Source organism: Leptonotus elevatus, chromosome 5, assembly GCF_054856555.1.
Source record: "Leptonotus elevatus isolate MCC_2025b chromosome 5, RoL_Lele_1.0, whole genome shotgun sequence".
In the NCBI taxonomy this organism is placed as follows: Eukaryota; Metazoa; Chordata; class Actinopteri; order Syngnathiformes; family Syngnathidae; genus Leptonotus; species Leptonotus elevatus.
The window spans coordinates 2,524,320-2,541,943 of NC_141243.1; the positions used below are offsets into that span (position 1 = coordinate 2,524,320).

The window sequence follows — 17,624 nt, forward strand, 5'->3', positions numbered from 1 at the left end:
GTAAATTGTAAGAAAATAGGTCAAAGGATGTGGTGACATTTCACACAAAGGAGCAACCGAAAGTGAAAAAGTTAAATAAAAAATAACCCTAATGATAATAATCAGTATGTGGGCGTGTGGCACACGTTGACAGACGACTATGAGAATAGCTCTCGACACATACGACAGGTGAGTAATAATAGCATTAACAGGATTTACCACCAAATAAAAATAGGTCTCCATTTTAAATATAAAACATAATAAAAGTAGGGCTGTCACGATCGGAGAAAAAAAAGTATTATCCCTTTAATTATTCCATCAAATAAACGCCTCCATACCTCCATAAAATGTTAATTTATTATTATTAATATTATTTTTGTTGTTGTTAATCCACTAAGATTGAACGTGAGCTGAATTGAGTGGATACGACTCATTATTTATTATCTTCTGTACTCATTAAACATTAAACATTAGCCTATACTAAACAGTTAAGCAATCACAATTAGCATTAGCGCGCTAGTGATTACATTTAAGGTAAACATACCCTAACCACCATTTAGTTCACACGTAGCCCACATCATTATAGCTAAATGAGTTGAATTGAGTTGATATAACTACAATTTATTTTATTTTTTTTTGCGCATGAGAATTATTAACCGCCAACAAAATTAGCCTATGCTAAATGGTTAGCAATCGTGATTAGCATTAAACACTAATCACCATGTAGTTCCCACATATTGTATCTACATTACACATGTAAATAGTGTCTTAAAAATTACTTACAGGCGATGCTTCGAAGTGGAGCTGCCAGCTAGCTACGATGAGCTCAATAACTTCCTGTCCACTGCGTGCATCTGCAAAAAATGTCCGTGTAGAAACATGGACGGCGGCGCAAACCTGGTTCCAGTGGAGACATTTTTTAAAGTCGACTCATCCGACTTAACAGTTGAACTTATTGGCGTTATTGAGGGGTTGTTTAAATGGTGGCCAGTGTGTGCTGAATCTCATTCAATGAGAGTTTAAATCAATGCGTTAATTCTAAACACAGCAATCCAGTGGCAAGAGGGTGTGCATAATTGTGCAACCATGTTATCTCACTTGTTTTGTTTTGCTTCTCCTCACAAAAAAAAAGCTGTTTTCCATTGAGTTGCAAAGATTGTAGGTCATACCAGCGGCAGAAAAAAGTTTTGAAATGATGTTTTGTTCTTTTTAACAAAAGGTTGGGGTGTGTCGACTTTTTATATACACTGTACATCATCTGGATATGAAAAAAAAAACTTAAAAGACTTCATACTTAGTAGAAATACTCATGAGTAAACGTAATAATGTGCGCAGATCACAAAAGATGTGCTTTGCTTGTCAAACTTGATTTGCTTGGAAAAATGCTGACATCATCGGAAAGCCACCTTGAGAGCAATGGGTTCGAAATGTGTTTGGTTCAAGAAACAGTCCCAATGCTGACATATTTCAAGTCGCATGGGCCAGCGCGACTGCTTCGGAAGGCCCTGGGCAGATTACATTGACATGGTAACACATAAAGGCTGAAATCTGATTGGACAATTTTTTAAAAATAAATCATGCATTCTGGAAACAGCGCAGCCAATATAAATACTACTAAATTCTTGGGGTTTATGATCATTTAATTTAAGGGAGCAAATATGATAATTTAGCTTGTAAATTGAGGTCAATGCTTCTGAATAAGCCACTGCTTTACACGCTGCTAATATTCCCACATTCAGAAAAACAAAACAGGCCGAGGCCCTCGAAAACACCTGTGAGCATCAACACAGCGACCTTTGAACTGCGATGATGTCATTGGGTGATACGAGGAGGTCGCCTTTGCCTTCCAGCGATACCAGCCGCGCATATTCATGTGTGTGTGTGGGTGTGGGGGGGGGGGGCGAATCAGGGATTACTTCATGCTCTTACACACATCATACCTGACGGTTTCAGGTCATGACAACTTTTTTTTTTTTTTTCAATCCAGCTGGATTTTGTCCACATGATCACATCATCGCATTCAATGCAATGATTAATGGAAGTTCAAAAACACTTTGGTGAACCTGAGTTAGTCAACACCACCGCATATTAGGGAACAGCTCATACTATTATACTTAGGCCAAAATTGGAACCCCTGGCAGCTCCTGTAATGTTTTGAAAATTCAGCTCTTCACAGCATGACGTTCGGAAAGGGACGGCGATCCCCGAGTAAGGTCAAGAAAAGACTCAAGTGTGCCGTTTCAGTTGAAGCAGACATTTTGAGGAAAATTTGGCCTCAACCCAACCCAACCAGAATTGTTTGAAAATTCAGCTCTCAAAGGCAGTTTGAAGCTGTAATAGCAACTTTCATCATGAGTCGACCCTCAAAAACGTCTCAAGAAGCCATGATGCAATAGGAACTGGAGGTCAGCCATTTTGATTCAAAGCAGCCATTTTATAACTAATTTCCAGGGATCCATACCACCTTGAGTTTCGATTTTTGAAAATTCAGTCCCGGAATCCGGTTGAATTGTTTTAAAGTCCATCATGAGTAGTCCCACAAAAAAAGTCTCAAGAAACCATATTTCAAAACAAACAGACAGTCAGCCATTTTGATTCAAAGCAGCCATTTTAGAACTAATTTCCAGGGATCCATACCACCTTGAGTTTTGATTTTAAAAATTGTTTTAAAGTCCATCATGAGTAGTCCCACAAAAAAAGTCTCAAGAAGCCATATTTCAAAACAAACAGACAGTCAGCCATTTTGATTCAAAGCAGCCATTTTAGAACTAATTTCCAGGGATCCATACCACCTTGAGTTTTGATTTTAAAAATTGTTTTAAAGTCCATCATGAGTAGTCCCACAAAAAAAGTCTCAAGAAGCCATATTTTAAAACAAACAGACAGTCAGCCATTTTGGTTTAAAGAGACCATTTTAGGCTAAAACACTGACTGATTGATTACAAAATGATTTATTGCAAAAACATGTACAAATACAGTGATGGTATATTTACAAATGTTACATTATGGAAATGTTTTGGAACAGGTCCAGCCCTTCTTCACTGGGGTCAGCTGACCAGGCAGTCCAATGGCGGTTCCGAAGGTCCAGCCACGGCCCGGACCCCCCACGGCTGCTCCGGCGTCAAATCGCGCTCACACGCCGTGGACTGGTCGCCTTCATCGCCTCCAGTGCTCGTCACCTCTTCAGAGAGTCAACAAAGATGGCGTCAGACACGGAATGCTAATGCTAACTGTTAGCAGCACTAGAACCTTCTCTTGGGACTGTAACTTTCACCCCGGAGTGGACTGCTACCTTCTCTGGAAAGCTCTCTTCGGGTCTAGCACCTTTTCTTGGAATGAGAACCTCTCGCTAAAATCCGGACTTCAACCATTTCTTGGGACTGGACTTTCACTTTTTGGGACAAAAACCTCAATTCTTATCTCAGGACTAGATTCATAACTTGCGATGCTGCCCAACTATTGGGACGAGACTCAGAAGCAGAAGCTATCACTTGAAATTGAAACCTTGTTACGGAAGTAAAACCTTCTCTCAGGACTAGGAACTTCTTTTGGGACTAAAACCTTCGTTCAAGGGAAGAGCTTAATCTCTAGACTAAAACCACTTGGGACTAAAACCTTCGTTCAAGGGAAAAGCCTAATCTCTAGACTAAAACCACTTGGGACTAAAACCTTCGTTCAAGGGAAGAGCCTAATCTCTAGACTAAAACCTTCACTTGGGACTAAAACCTTCTCTGGACTACAATTTAGGCCTAGTACCATCTCTCAAGACTTGAAGCTTCTCTCAGGACTACAATCTTCTCTTTTAGGACTAAACCCCGTCCACTAGGACTAGAAACTTTCCCTCTTTGGACTACAACCTCCTGTCAAGACGAGAGCTTTGGACAAGAGTAGAACCTTCTCTGACCTGGACTGGAGTCTTCGCTGAAGATCTGCATGATGAGCAGCGCTCCGAGGAGGCGGGCCCAACGCAGGGCCTGGTCCGGCTCCTCCCTCGGGGTCCACCTCCTGCAGCGAGACGGCGGGTACAAGACTCGGCATCGGCGGCGCGGCGGCCGAAGCACAGGAAGTACTTTGCAGGTGGAACAGGAAGTCATGTCGATCTTCTGCTTCGTTCTTGTCACCTTCGCCTCGGCTGCTTAAATATGCGCCGTGTGGGTGTGGTCTGCACGCCCCGGGCCACTGGCTTCACTTTTGTTGTTGTGGCTTGACGTTATTTTTAGACGCACGCAAGGTCTGCAACACTTGACTCCCTTTTTTCCTGCTCCTCTCGGTCTTGTTCCCTTTCATTGACTCCAATTTCTCCTCTGACTAGTTTTTCGTCTCCTTTTCCTTTTCTTGATTTCTACCCTTAACTCATTGCGTCATTCACCTTTTGTCTTGTTGTCTTTCCTTGAGTCCTATTTCTTTCGTGTTTCCTTCATTTGACTTCCTTTCCTCATCTCCTTTTCCTTCCTTGTTTCCTGCTCTTGTCTCCTCTAAATTTCATTTCCTGTCCTTTATTTCTTATTGTTTCCTTTCTGTGACTTTGTTTCCTCATCTCCTTTTCCTTCCTTGTTTCCTTCCTTGTTTCCTGCTCTTGTCTCCTTTCCTTGTCTCCTCTCAATCTCGTTTCCTGTCCTTTATTTCTTACCGTTTCCTTTCTGTGACTTTGTTTCCTCAGAAGATTGACAGGCGGATCGGTGCAGCGTCTGCAGTGATGGATGCGGTCCGTCCGCGTTTCCTACTCTCACCTTTTGGTCACGAGCTGTGGGTCATGACCGAAAGAGCAAGATCCCGGGTACAAGCGGGCCAAAATGAGTTTGGGTCTCTCTCCCTTCGAGAGAGCGTGAGAAGCTCGGTCATCCGGGAGGGACTTAAGAGTTGAGCCGCTGCTCCGCCGCGTTGAGAGGAATCATTTGAGGTGGCTCGGGCATCCTGGACGCCTCCCCGGAGAGGTGTTCCGGGCATGTCCCACCGGCGGGATTCCTCGGGGACGAACCCAGGACACGCTGGAGAGACTACGTCTCTCGGCTGGCTTGAAAATGCTTTAGGATCCTGCCGGAGGAGCTGGTTGAAGTGGCTGGGGAGAGGGAATTCTAGGCTTCCCTGCTAAAGCTGCTGCCCCCGCCACCCGACCCCGGATAAGCAATAGAAGATGGATGGTTGGTTTCCTCTCCTCGTCTTCTTCCTTCCGTCTTCCTCATCTGTTTTTCCGTCGTCGTTTGCTTTGCCTGCCTTTCTTTCCTTGTCTTCTTTGCATCTTTCCTTTCCTTGTCTCTGTTCTCAGCTGCATTTCCTTGTTTCCTCTTCCTTAATAAGCAACATGTGCCATATTTTCATTTCTATCTCCATGTTTCCTTTGCTGGACTACTTTGTCACTTCTCCTTGTCTCCTCCTTTCTTCCACCTGGTTCATCTCCTATTCTGCTCCTCATCTCCTTTTCTCACCTGCTTTTTTCTTTTTTCCTCCATTTGAGTTACCGGCATGTGTCTCCTTTTCATTTCTTCATCTTTTTTGCACTTTTCCATTCCTTGTCTCCTTTATTCCTTTTTCAATCTTTGTTTTATGCCGTCTTCTTTTTCCTCCCCCCCCCACATTGTTTCAATTGCTCGCCTTCTTTGCCCTATTAGTTTCACAGACTCGTTCCCTGGTCTCCTTTTTTTATTTTGCCATTTTAGGGAGGTTTCCATCCACCCATTTTTAATTAAAAATTTCAAAAAAATGCGAAAATAAAACTGAATGGAAACGCTAGAAATTTGGGCCCAAAATTTGCTAAAACGTTTTCAGGCTTGGGGGGGGGGGGGGGGGGGATTTTGAAGTGTATCGAAACAAGGAAAATGCGAATTTTGCCTATGGAAACAGGTTTTGCGAATAAACGCTGACAAGACCGAATACACGTCACACGTTTTGACCGAATAGTATGTCACATGTACGTTCGTAGTCACTAAGCAATGTCGGACGATAAAGTAAGGTATGTTTTGGGGAACGACGAAGCAGAAACCTTTTTGGAAACAATTAAAGAAGCGAATATGAATTCAATTTTCGATGGAAAACAGCAAAGAATTACAAAAGCAAACTCATCGTCATCGCACGGCGCAGTCGCTTCCTGTTTTTCTTCTTCTTCTTTTAAATGACTGGTGGATCCCATCTCTATGGTGTATACCGCCCCCTACAGCGGCGGAGTCGCCTCTCAATATTCGCAAAAGAAGAACAGATGGAAACGGGCAAAACTCGCATGTCCGCTTTGTGCATTTTCAGTAAATCGCTCAAAAATTTTTGAAACGATTGGATGGAAACCCGACTATTGTTTCCTTTGCTCATCTCCTTTGTACTTTTCCATTCCCTGTCTCCTTTCCTCGTGCGTGCGTTGCTTCAAATCTGCACAACATCTTGTAAAAAAAATAAGTCCACACAAGCTGCATGTGTATAAATAGTTGTGCTGCAGTTCAATTGAAGTGTATTCTTAGAAAGTGGAATGTGTGAGTGTGTGTTTGTTCTATTCCAAGGCATTGACAACGTCGACGCCCTGGTCTTCCAACCACAACCATTTCACACACTCCGCCTCACCTGTGTCTTAATCGTGTCAAAGACACATTTTGTGCAAACACAAAATGCTATAATGACCATCTCGTTTCTATTCATCGTACGCCTTGGAAGTGCAAACACCCTCCTCGCACTCACGCACAGCAGACAGGAAGTCAGCAGAGTGGCAGCCTGAGGCCACATTTTTGCGTCGGGCGTAGCTTAGCGGTCGGGGCACTTCAAACTTCAGCTGGGTGACACACGCACACCCACGTGTGCACTCATACACACACTTTTTGCACACATGCGTGCATGTACACGCGTCCGCTCGTACACATGCTTGCATACAAACGCACGGCGGCGAAGGTCATCATGGATTTCAGAGGATCCCACCCCGGTCACTGGCTGCCATGCGCACTCCCTTCCCCCGGCGACGAAGGACAAATAGCAATCATGTTGGCCACCGCAGCAGTCTCTTCCGCACCTCCCCCGCCCTCGATTATGATTCAGTGCAAGTATTCAGCAAATGTCTGTCAGGCGCACCCCCAGTCCCAACTTGACGAATATTTTCCCGGGCTGAATTTTGTTCCCACACACAAATATGCACATACGTGTGCATATTTGTGTGTGGGAATAACTACTATTTCTAATTAATTAATTAATTGTTATTATTAATTATTAAATTATATATTAATGAACAATTAATAATTAATTTGGAATACAGCAAAACTGTCCTTAAATTATCAGGTCTGGATTTCGCTCCTCGCTGTAAACCCGGACATTCAAAAATAATCCAATAGATTAAGTATACTATCCTCAAAATACTGCTAACTTAACTGTTTTAACCGCAGTTGAACATGTGTACTTTTTGCTTGGATTTATGTTAATTTAATCCAGCGGTTTTAAGACTAACATTTATAAATTGCTGTAAGAGAAAGCTTCTATGAATAATAAAAAATAAAAAATAAAGTTAGGTGTCATCACACCATTCAAGTTCTGAAAAACTTTTACCTTTTGAGTTAACTCAAAAAAAGTGAGGCAACTGATTACCAATTTTTTTTTTTAGTTCTGCTAACTTTCTTGGGTTAACAGTGGAGTAAGCCGTGGATGCAGACGTGAGGTGGACCTAAACGTTTGACTCCGCCTACACGGATTTTCGCCCTCAAAGCACCTTCTTCTTTCTTTGTTTTTAACCTTAACCCTAACCATTAGCCTACCACATCACAATTACAATATTTTTTTGGGAAAAACATTAATGAACGAAAATGAAAAATTAACCAAAACCCAAATACTAACCTCAACCGTCCGTGGATGCGCTATCTGCTGGGGACATGTAGTACTGCACTTGGCCTCGGCTCAATACTGTGTGAGAGCAAAGTCAGGTGTTTAAAAAAATATATATAAATTAAAACTTGCACACTGTGTGCGTACGTGCAATCCCCTGACACGCAACCGTGCAAAAGTCCTCAACGATGTGCAAATGTGTATGTTGACAGGTGTGCGCGTGGCTCCACTAAACACGCCGTCTCCTTGGCAACCATTCATCGCTCACCAGGTAACCTTCCATGAACTGCATCAGGGTGAGGTATGACCCGGAGGTGATGGTGATCCCTGACTGACACCACAAGTCATGACAGTCCAGACACGCACGATTACGCATGTCTCATGTTTGTTTCCCATGATGCTTTGCGGACTGGATTGAAAACGGAGCCATCCTTTTTTCCATTGCATTTAAACTCATTCGGATCCCAGCCATGTATTATGTTAAGATTCTTGCCCAAAGAGATTTCAGACATTTTGTGTTATGTCAACATAACCTCGCCCCATGCCTTTAGAATGAGGCAGGTTGGCTCAAGTAACTTAAAAGTTTAAAATGAAAAACATCACAGGACACCAAAGAAAATTGTCACAAAAAGTGCATCTAACATAAGATCATTTATGTGTTCCGTTTGACACCGTAGCAAGAGGGACAAATGTGTCATTTTCTGTTTCTGACCAATTAAGTCAAATTTGATAATTTCCCACCACCCACCTTGAGAGTTGTTCGGGCACACTGGCCGAAAATTATTAGCAATGGGACCAGATTTCAAATTTGTCCTCATGTGAGCAAGAGGGTTCGCATTCGTTTTTGACGCTGCACCCCCCCCCCCCCCCCCGTAAAATTTTTTTAAAAAAATGCTACAGACTAGCTGTAGCTTTTTTTGTTGTAAATAGCACCACCTGCTGCACATTGAATTTCTTAATTCATAGAGGGGAAGAAAAAGAAGAAGCAAAGATTTATTCAAAATCATTTATTCAAATTTAAACAGTGAAAAAAAAAAGTGCATATTTGTAAAATTGTTAAAATATTTAAGATTAGTTTCCTATTACACAATAAAACATGACGTCACACAGACAATACTTTAAACAAATTTCAGACATCTTCAAATGTCCACGCAGCATTTAAAGGCACCGTTGGCTACTCGTCATCCTGCTGCTTCTAATGACGTCGTCCCCATCACCTTTATAGGTGTAGCTTGGTCAGCGCCTTGGTTGCCATGGAGCCCGTGATGAAGCATCTTGGTCGCATTGGCGCCAGCGACTCAGCATCGTGATCATCATGGGCGCGTCACCCCCGGTCACCAGTGTGACAACATGGAATCGGCATCCTAGCAACCATGGACACATTAGAATGAGTGCGCATCTTGGTCGTCACGGCAACAGAGGACTCCGCATCTTAGTTGCCATGGAGATTGTAGTGACAGCAGCCGCAATCGCCATAGAAACAAGTCATGTAGCATCCGAGTTACCAGGGAGACAATGATTCAATAATCTTTGCACGGAGAGAATCGGTTGGCATCCTGGTTGCCATGGCAACAGCAATTACTCAGCATCTCGTTGCCTAGAGTCAATGGTTAAACCCCTTGGGTTTAAGATAGTTGCTCAGCATGGCTTGGAGATATCCTCAGCATCTTGGTCACCGTGGAAGCAAGTTACCATGCCGACATGGTGGCTCAGCATCTTTGTTGCCATGGAGATTAGTGCCTTAGCATCCTGGTTGCCATGGAGATTAGTGCCTTAGCATCCTGGTTGCCATGGAGATTAGTGCCTTAGCATCCTGGTTGCCATGGAGATTAGTGCCTTAGCATCCTGGTTGCCATGGAGATTAGTGCCTTAGCATCCTGGTTGCCATGGAGATTAGTGCCTTAGCATCCTGGTTGCCATGGAGATTAGTGCCTTAGCATCCTGGTTGCCATGGAGATTAGTGCCTTAGCATCCTGGTTGCCATGGAGATTAGTGCCTTAGCATCCTGGTTGCCATGGAGATTAGTGCCTTAGCATCCTGGTTGCCATGGAGATTAGTGCCTTAGCATCCTGGTTGCCATGGAGATTAGTGCCTTAGCATCCTGGTTGCCATGGAGATTAGTGCCTTAGCATCCTGGTTGCCATGGAGACAAGTCACCAAGCTGACGGTCACACACGAGCGACTCGGCATCTCGGTCGCCATGGAAACAGTACCACAGCATCCCAGTTGCCACGGAGACGGGCCACGAGCCTCTAGGGAGGGCAGTGGTACGCGATTAAGAAGAAGAAGAGGCCCGCGCCGAGCAAGATGAATATGAGGAGCAGCAGCACGTAGAACAACGCTCGCGTGAGCGGCCGGTCCGTCAGTCTGGACACGGCCGCGGCCACGCCACCCGATCGGCCACCGTTCCGGAAGGAAGGGCTAGGTAGACCAACATCCAGCGACCTTGCGGTGCACCGCCGCTGACCTTCCGTTAACCTTGAGAAAAGACAGGAGGCGTAATCTTGTAAAAAACAAAAAAAATAATGGCAATTTAGAATACGAGTATGGATATTTTCAAGCTGCACTCGCCTCTTGATCTGCAGCTTGCCCTTGTTGCGCTGGAAGCGAACGCTGTAAACGCGTTGCATGGCAGGCGGCATAGACGCCAGCACGCCTGCGTCGGTGGCGAGCTGGGGCAGGCCGAGGGCAGGTAGCGGCGTCATGTGGCGGCACAGCGGGCAACGGATGGCGGCGGGCTGCGCAGACTTGATATTGATGCGGGCCAGACACTCCAGGCAGAAAGTGTGCTTGCACTCCAGTATCTTGGGGCAGCGGAAGATGTTGTTGAAGTGGCTGTAGCACACCCAGCACTCCAGGTCCGGGGCGCCGTCCTCGGGGAGCGCCGACGAAGGCGGCGGGGACGGGCGAAGGCCGGGCGACGGGATGGCCACGCACACCTGGTACGGCGGCAGGGGAAGCGGAGCCGGCAAGGTTGGGGCGAAGTCAGAAACGGGGCTGAGCTGAAGAGTGGCGGGGGAACCGTCGCCGACCGTTGGGACCGCCGGGGTCGGACAGGTCGGCGGGCTTGGCGGCGATTCGACATCGGGTGGGTTCGAGCAAGGATCCATGGTGGCAACAATCGGGTGGCAATGTCTCACTTGTCACGTCAGGGAGGGGCTTCACCTTAACAAAAAAACAAATGGACCTTGTGAGCCAATACGAATGACACAATTCCCCCGACACCCCCATTGAGATCCGACCAGCCTGTGAATAGTGAAAAGTCAAATAAATGACCGACATTGTAACTGCAATGAAAAAATAATTTAAAATTTTAACCCTCACGCACCCCACAATTTTTTTTTTCCCTATTATTCAAATTTATTAGGGGTGTCAAAATGATCGCGTTAATTTAAAGTTCCTTTAACGCCACTTTTTTAATGTGCGGTTAATGACAGCCCCTGTATTGGGGGAATTCCAGTCGCAACGCAACAGAATGGTCCACGTCAAAATTGAATAATAATAATGCACACATTTGTGGAGACTGGGGTCGAGTTGTATTCTATAATTTTAAAAAATGTGCAGAATTTCACAAAAGATTAGATAGCTCTTAATAAGAAAAGAAAAATGCACTGAGCTGTCTAACAAATGCATTTATGCCATCTAGTGGCAGAAAAACAACATGTAACTGATCTTTTTAATTTTAACCCAATTTTATGAATTTACTAACATTTTTTTTTAAGAGTATGAAAACTTACCCCAAAAATATTTTATTGTAAATTTAGGATACAAAATTTGCAATTAATCATGAGTTAACTATTGAAGTCATAAGATTAAAAATTTAACACACACAAAAAATAATAAATAAATAAAAACGCCTGACACCCCCCAAAAAAATAAAATAAATACATCTGCAAATAAGAGTTTACTGTATAGACAAATGCGCCAAAAACCAGCAAAACACATTATCACCTTCAATAATTCCAATTTAAGACTACTTCCCATTTACTCTCAAAGTGGAAAATTGTTATCCATTACTATAAATATTAGCAATAACATCAAATACTCACACCATTGCTGTCAAGTGGAAAAAACATCCAAATATGGTCCATTTCCCATTTTTTTTCCCACAGTCTGACACCACTTTGTCCCTTATTGTTATGAATTAACCAATTTAAATCTCTGAAAAAAAAGGAAAATCGCTTTAATGTTCAAAATGTCTCCACGTCTTGTTCTGCTGAAGGCAATATTGAAAGTCTGGATTTTTTGGGGGGCAATAAGGAGTGAAAATTTAAAAAAAGGTCAGATATGTTTGAGTATGCTTGTTTGGTCCAAATGGATCTCTGTAATGTTTTGACCGACTTGCAGATGAATACCCGCCTAAAACACGACAAGTCAGCTTGTTTTATCTCTGACATCACTCGTGTCAAACCCTTTGAAAAAATAAAAAGAAGATCATAAGCGTGACCCAATACAGACGTTTGCTCTTATGACAAACGCCTTTTTTGTGGGGTCGTCGGCATCAATGGGACGCAGACTTTGATGCGCTCGTTTCATTTTAAAAACACAATCATAAGAGATTGAAGATCATTTTGGGTATAAGACAAAGCAAAAATCAAGGAACTCAAGCAGGTTTCTCCCCTGAAAAAGAAGTCATTACATGTGTGAAGCATCAGTCAAACCAAAAAAAAAAATAATAATAATAATAAAACAAAACATATACATCGGACAACTTCTAGCTACTGTATTAAGGCAGCGGCTATTGGTACGCAAAAAAAGTCACTGAATTAAGTGTTCAAACAATAATATTAAATATAGCTTTTAGGAATTAACACTTTGACCTCATGCTGCAGTATTTTAATGATGGTGATTGTAGTGGTACTTTTGAGTTAACCGTTTATTTAGGTGGTACTTGGTGTAAAAAGTTTGAGAACCTCTGTAAAAAAAAAGTTGTCTTGCATTTTTAAATAATCAAATATTTTTAGATTTAAAATTTGGCAAAATGGGGCTTCATTTTTTTTTATCCAAACCCAAAAAGCAGGACAACACCCCCGCCCCCAAAAAAATAGAACTCAGCGGTCAAACCATACAAGTCACATCACAGGATACTCGATTTCCAAATGTAAAAAACAAACATGTTAATAAAAAGCATTAAAAAAAAAATAACATGTTAATAAAAAGCATTACAAAAAACAACTAAATATGACTTTTGGCATCAATCAGCACAATTCATCATCAAAAATCAATGAATTGAATTCACATCGTCAAGAAAGACATGATCACATTTCTAAAAATGTACCTCTTCAAAGATGTCCAGTTTCTTCGGTGGAAATCATCCATGCCAAATTCGCACGCGAGAGTCTACCAGGCGAAACAACAAGAAAAGTAAAAAGCTTTAAAAAACGTCCCTTCACAGATGTGAGGAATCTCGTGGTGGGTTCGACTGTGGATGTTAGTTTGGTGCTCGCCGTGTGCTTGGTGCAGGCCTCCTCTTGTTTAAATGTACAAAATGAGGCAACGACTTCAGCTCAGCTGCTCTCCTGCTGCAGACGCACAGCTGAGTCGAGTCAACTTGATTACAAGAAGACGTTTTTTTTTTTCCCCCCCCTTTGCTTTTTTTCTCTTCCATGTCTGATGTTGTACACTGCAAAAAGAAAAATATAGTCAAATAAGCAAATTATTACTTCAAATAAGCAAAATTATCTACCAACAGAACAAGAACATTTTATTTAAATTTACCTGGAAAATTTTTGAAAATAAGAAAATAATATTAGGCCCATATCAACCACGGCGGTTTTGAAAATAGTCCATTCTTCCATCCATTTACTACCGTTTATCCGGGTCGCTTGGGCAGCAGCTTTAGGAGGGAAGTACAGACTTCCCTCTCCCCAGCCACTTCAACCAGCTCCTCCGGCGGGATCCCGAGGTGTTCCCAGGCCAGCCGAGAGACAAAGTCTCTCCAGCGTGTCCTGGGTCGTCCCCGGGGCTTCTGCCTCTGCAGGGAGGCGTCCAAACCAGATGCCCGAGCCACCTCACCTGGCTCCTCTCTACGCGGAGGAGTAGCGAGGCGGGAGACTCGAGTGACATGACTTGATTCGAGTCAGACTTAAATTGACACTTTTCGGACTTCGAAGGGCTAAAATTTGTCAAAGACTCGACATCATCGGTCGCTGATGATGCCGCGCTCGATGGGGTACGTCAGGTTCAGCACTCCCCTCTTGCTCTGGGCATCATCATCCCACGAAAGTGGTAGAGTCCGTCATCATCCCCCGCGGCACACAGACACACCGCCGTTCCGATTTTCTCCCATTTGCTCGCCTGCCTAACACCCGGCCCAACCTCCTACCGAGACTCTGGGGTATCCCACGATGGTCGGGAAAACCGAGCGAGGGGAGTCGTCCCCGGCGAAAACCGATTTTGCTCGTGCCGGATCCATTGTCGAAAATTTCAAGCATTTTTTCTGTTTTATTTTGAAGTTTCTAGCCATCTTGTTCACTTCTTCATAGCGCTCAGTACAGACCCTTTCACAGTGTCATGATGCAACGCGTGTTCAGTTAGCATAGCAACATTAGCGAAAGCCTCACATCTGTTCCCACCCCTGTTCGAAATTCCTGACGACGACATCACTACAGGTAAACCGATTTAACCTCTGACAAACCTGATGCATGAGAGTCACCTGACTGCTTCACAGGCGAACATCATGTTTGGTCTCTGACACGAGCTGACACGGGTCAAGAATTTATTTGTTTGAAAATTGGATGATCAGTACACTCACGTAAATTAGTTTGGACCGTTTTCTGACTTATCAGGGTGGACGTCGACGGGTTCTAGGAGCACTTGCGGTGCACGACGGAGGGTCCGAACTCTCTTGTAGTCGTCCTTGGTGATCCACTTCTTCTCGAAGGAGGGGAACGTGGCCAGCAGGGAGGCGCCGATCCACGCTGAGTATTTCCTCTTTGCGGGAGCAACGACCTGCAACGAGGTGGCGGGGGATTTTCGATGAGCAGCTGTTTCTAAACAGTCCATAAAATTACCCTATGGTTGGTTCTCCCAAGGCAAACAGATCAGAGAAATGGTGACTCCAAAAATACTATCAACTTGTCCAGAGACCCGACCTCACCCAAGACGAAAAAACACCAGGGCCCCAACCGGGGAAACACCTCAGGGTCATTTTCTCATAGGTGAGTTCCAGGATCCCAGAACAGGCTTTGTCTGTTCACAAGTGGAATCTTGCGCCCACAAGAATGTAACCCGGAGGCCTGTGATTGGGCCGACTCCTTCAAAAAGGAACTCGAGGGTTTATGAGACTTTGCCGACCAGTACACGTGTGCTCAGTGGACTAGGAAATCAGGTTTTCTTCCTCACAAACAAGGGGTTCTGAATTTAAATCTTGGCTTGGACCTCTCGGTGCTTCCAAATTCCAAAGTTAAAGTCGAACCATATCCATTGGGCTTAGTAGAAGGCGCCTTTTTGAGATGAAAAGGATCACGTTATACCTTGATCTTCATCGAGGGCGGGGCCAGGGCGGGGCCAGGGCGCTGATCTCCTTCTGCATTCTATTGGCGATGCCGGGGAACGCGGTGCCGCCGCCCGACAGCACCATGTTGTAAAACAGCTCGTTGCGGATGCCCTCCTCGCACAACATGATGCTGTCGTAGGATGTTTGGTGTATGCCGGCGGACTCCTTGCCTGAATGCAAACATGGGAAACAAGAAACAGAAGCTAAGATCCGAGCAGAAATTGTGATTTGAACATTCAAGGTCTGAGTCAATCATGCAAAGATTTCTCACTTGATTTGAGGCCGGAATCCAGTGGGTACTGTTAAGTTATTAACATTGTTTTTCAGTTTCAATTTATATTTTAGCCGTTTTGGATTTAGTTATAGCAGTATGGCTCAATGAATAGAATTGTATTTTTATCTGTGTTACTTTCATGAGAGAAAGGGCAACGGGTTTATTCCATTTGCTATCTTGAAGGGAGTTTTAGTCTGGGGCCGGTCTCTGCCGGTCGGAAGAGGGGAGGCACAGGCTGATGTATTGTTTTTCTCTAATCTGATTTGTATTCCTGGGAACTTGCTGAGGGGAGGAGACTTTTCGTATTCACCCACTTTTCAATAAATAATGATGTGCCGGAGTAGACGACACACAATCTGATGGAACACGGCTTCAGTGTCGTCAGTTTTTGTCATCAGAAGCTTCTGATAATTATAATACCTTTGCAAAGGGACTTCTTCACCAGAATCTCACCATTCAGTTAATTGAACACGCAAAGAGTACAATACTTAATATTGTCTACTCTAACAGTACTTACCGAGGAGCTTGGGTTCGAAGAGCAGCTCAGGGCATCGGAACCTCTCATTGCCGATGGTGACAGTTTGACCATCAGGAAGATCGTAGCTCTTGTCCAGCTCAGAAGAGGAACTCGCTTTGTCCATCTCCTGCTTGAAGTCCAGCGCCACGTAGGCGAGCGTCTCCTTGATGTCCCGCACTAACCTCTGTCATCATCTCTCTGTTCAACTTGGGGTTGAGTGGCGCCTCCGTCAACAGGACACGACGCTCCTCAGGGTTGGCACCGAGCTCGTGGAAAGCGTGATGCCAGATCTGAACCACATTGGCGTCAGTAAACTCCGTCCATCCGTCCGTCAAGCAAATTCTACCACGTCAGACTCGCGCCTCAGGTTTTGAGGCATTGAGTCCGACTGCAAGCCTCCCAAAACAAGAACACGAATTTCTTTCCCAAAATACATTTCTTCAGATGATGTCATCACCTTCTCCATGTCATCCCAGTTGGTGACGATGCCATGCTTGATCGGGTAATTCATTGTCAGCACTTCCCTCTTCTTCTGGGCCTCATTACCCACCAAAGGGTCCGACTGTCCCGCGTCCACCGTTGCGGCCTGCAAATCACAAACGCGCTGTCAATCATATCTTTTTCCGCCTGCGCTTTAAACTTAAGCTTCATACTCCTGCCTGATGCTTGGGATGGCCCACAATGGAGGGGAAAGACAACACGCGGGGCGTAGTCTCCGGCGAAACCCGCCTTGCAGATACCAGAGCCGTTGTCAACCACCAAGGCGGCGAGTTTCTCTAATTGGGTCATTTCTGAAAGATGACATTAAGACAATTCAGAGAAACATAACCCATCAACGTCCCGCCCTTCATCTGGTTCTGGATTGCAAGAGGGACGACTCTAATCTCATGAGGCGAGCCCAGATTTCCAGGTCTACGGCCATCGGCACGAGCTCTACCAGGGGGGGGGGGGGGGGGGGGGTACCAAGTCATTCCCAGTTAGGATGACATCCTTCCAGCCTGGTCTTGGTCTGCCGCCCAGACTTCTCCAAGTTGGACAGTGGCGGTGACGAGATCCCTTCGCGCTATCATTTCCTTTTAGTCACGACCCAAAGCTGGTGACCACTAAAGAACGTAGGAATGTCGATTGTGAACAGCCCCAGATTCTTGATCTTGTCCACCTGAGGCAGGACTTCACTACAAAACACGGAGGATCAATCGCATTTATTGTAATCCCGACTGAGAACGCTGGCCTCAGATTTTTGGAGGTACTGATTCTTCACACTCTGATGCGAACCTCCCCAGCAGACGCGAAAGTCCACAGTTCGATAAAGCGATCGGCATCTCGTCATCTGCAGCTGACCGAGAGACTTTGTCTGAGTTTTTTTTTTTTTTGTTCATTACAGTCTTCTGACTCATTTGCCTTGGGAGACCCAAGCAACAAAACCAGGCTATCGCTTGTCAGTCCCATAAAAGCTGATTGGCTGTAACTTGTCACATGACTTGGTTGAAAGCGCACTTGGACTTATTCAAACCCATGTACAGGATCAAACTATGTCTATAGATTCTGCAACAAGCCAACGGTTCCGTTTA

The 17,624-nt window shown here is 44.5% G+C and overlaps 3 protein-coding genes across 3 annotated transcripts; all 3 read right to left on the minus strand.

Moving 5' to 3' along the window:
• Positions 1-2,995: 2,995 nt before the first annotated feature.
• LOC147173275 (uncharacterized) lies at positions 2,996-6,051 on the minus strand. Its single transcript, XM_086075384.1, has 2 exons — positions 3,884-6,051; positions 2,996-3,160 (listed from the first exon to the last, which is right to left on the minus strand). Exons 1-2 carry the CDS (start codon positions 4,071-4,073, stop codon positions 3,027-3,029), a joined length of 324 nt encoding a protein of 107 aa, XP_085931510.1. The 5' UTR covers positions 4,074-6,051; the 3' UTR covers positions 2,996-3,026.
• Positions 6,052-8,756: 2,705 nt separating this feature from the next.
• LOC147173276 (RING finger protein 223) lies at positions 8,757-12,402 on the minus strand. The gene is made up of 3 exons (XM_086075368.1): positions 11,814-12,402; positions 10,336-10,929; positions 8,757-10,242 (listed from the first exon to the last, which is right to left on the minus strand). The coding sequence occupies exons 2-3, from the start codon at positions 10,872-10,874 to the stop codon at positions 10,017-10,019; spliced, it is 765 nt and encodes a 254-aa protein (XP_085931494.1). The 5' UTR covers positions 10,875-10,929; positions 11,814-12,402; the 3' UTR covers positions 8,757-10,016.
• On the minus strand, positions 11,817-16,842 carry LOC147173277 (actin, non-muscle 6.2-like). The gene is given in 10 exon segments (XM_086075355.1): positions 11,817-11,925; positions 13,043-14,609; positions 14,611-14,715; positions 15,240-15,269; positions 15,272-15,432; positions 16,054-16,232; positions 16,234-16,343; positions 16,511-16,639; positions 16,713-16,745; positions 16,747-16,842. Coding segments are annotated over 9 exon segments (882 nt in total). The 3' UTR covers positions 11,817-11,925; positions 13,043-14,570.
• Between the last annotated feature and the right edge of the window lie 782 nt (positions 16,843-17,624).

Coding starts and splice junctions, on each gene's coding strand:
- LOC147173275 (XM_086075384.1), bottom strand. CDS start 4,073: ATGACTTCCTGTTCCACCTGCAAAGTACTTCCTGTGCTTCGGCCGCCG. Junction 3,161..3,883: donor CAGCGAAGACTCCAGTCCAG/GTCAGAGAAGGT, acceptor GACTCTCTGAAG/AGGTGACGAGCACTGGAGGC.
- LOC147173276 (XM_086075368.1), bottom strand. CDS start 10,874: ATGGATCCTTGCTCGAACCCACCCGATGTCGAATCGCCGCCAAGCCCG. Junction 10,243..10,335: donor GGCAAGCTGCAGATCAAGAG/GCGAGTGCAGCT, acceptor TCTTTTCTCAAG/GTTAACGGAAGGTCAGCGGC.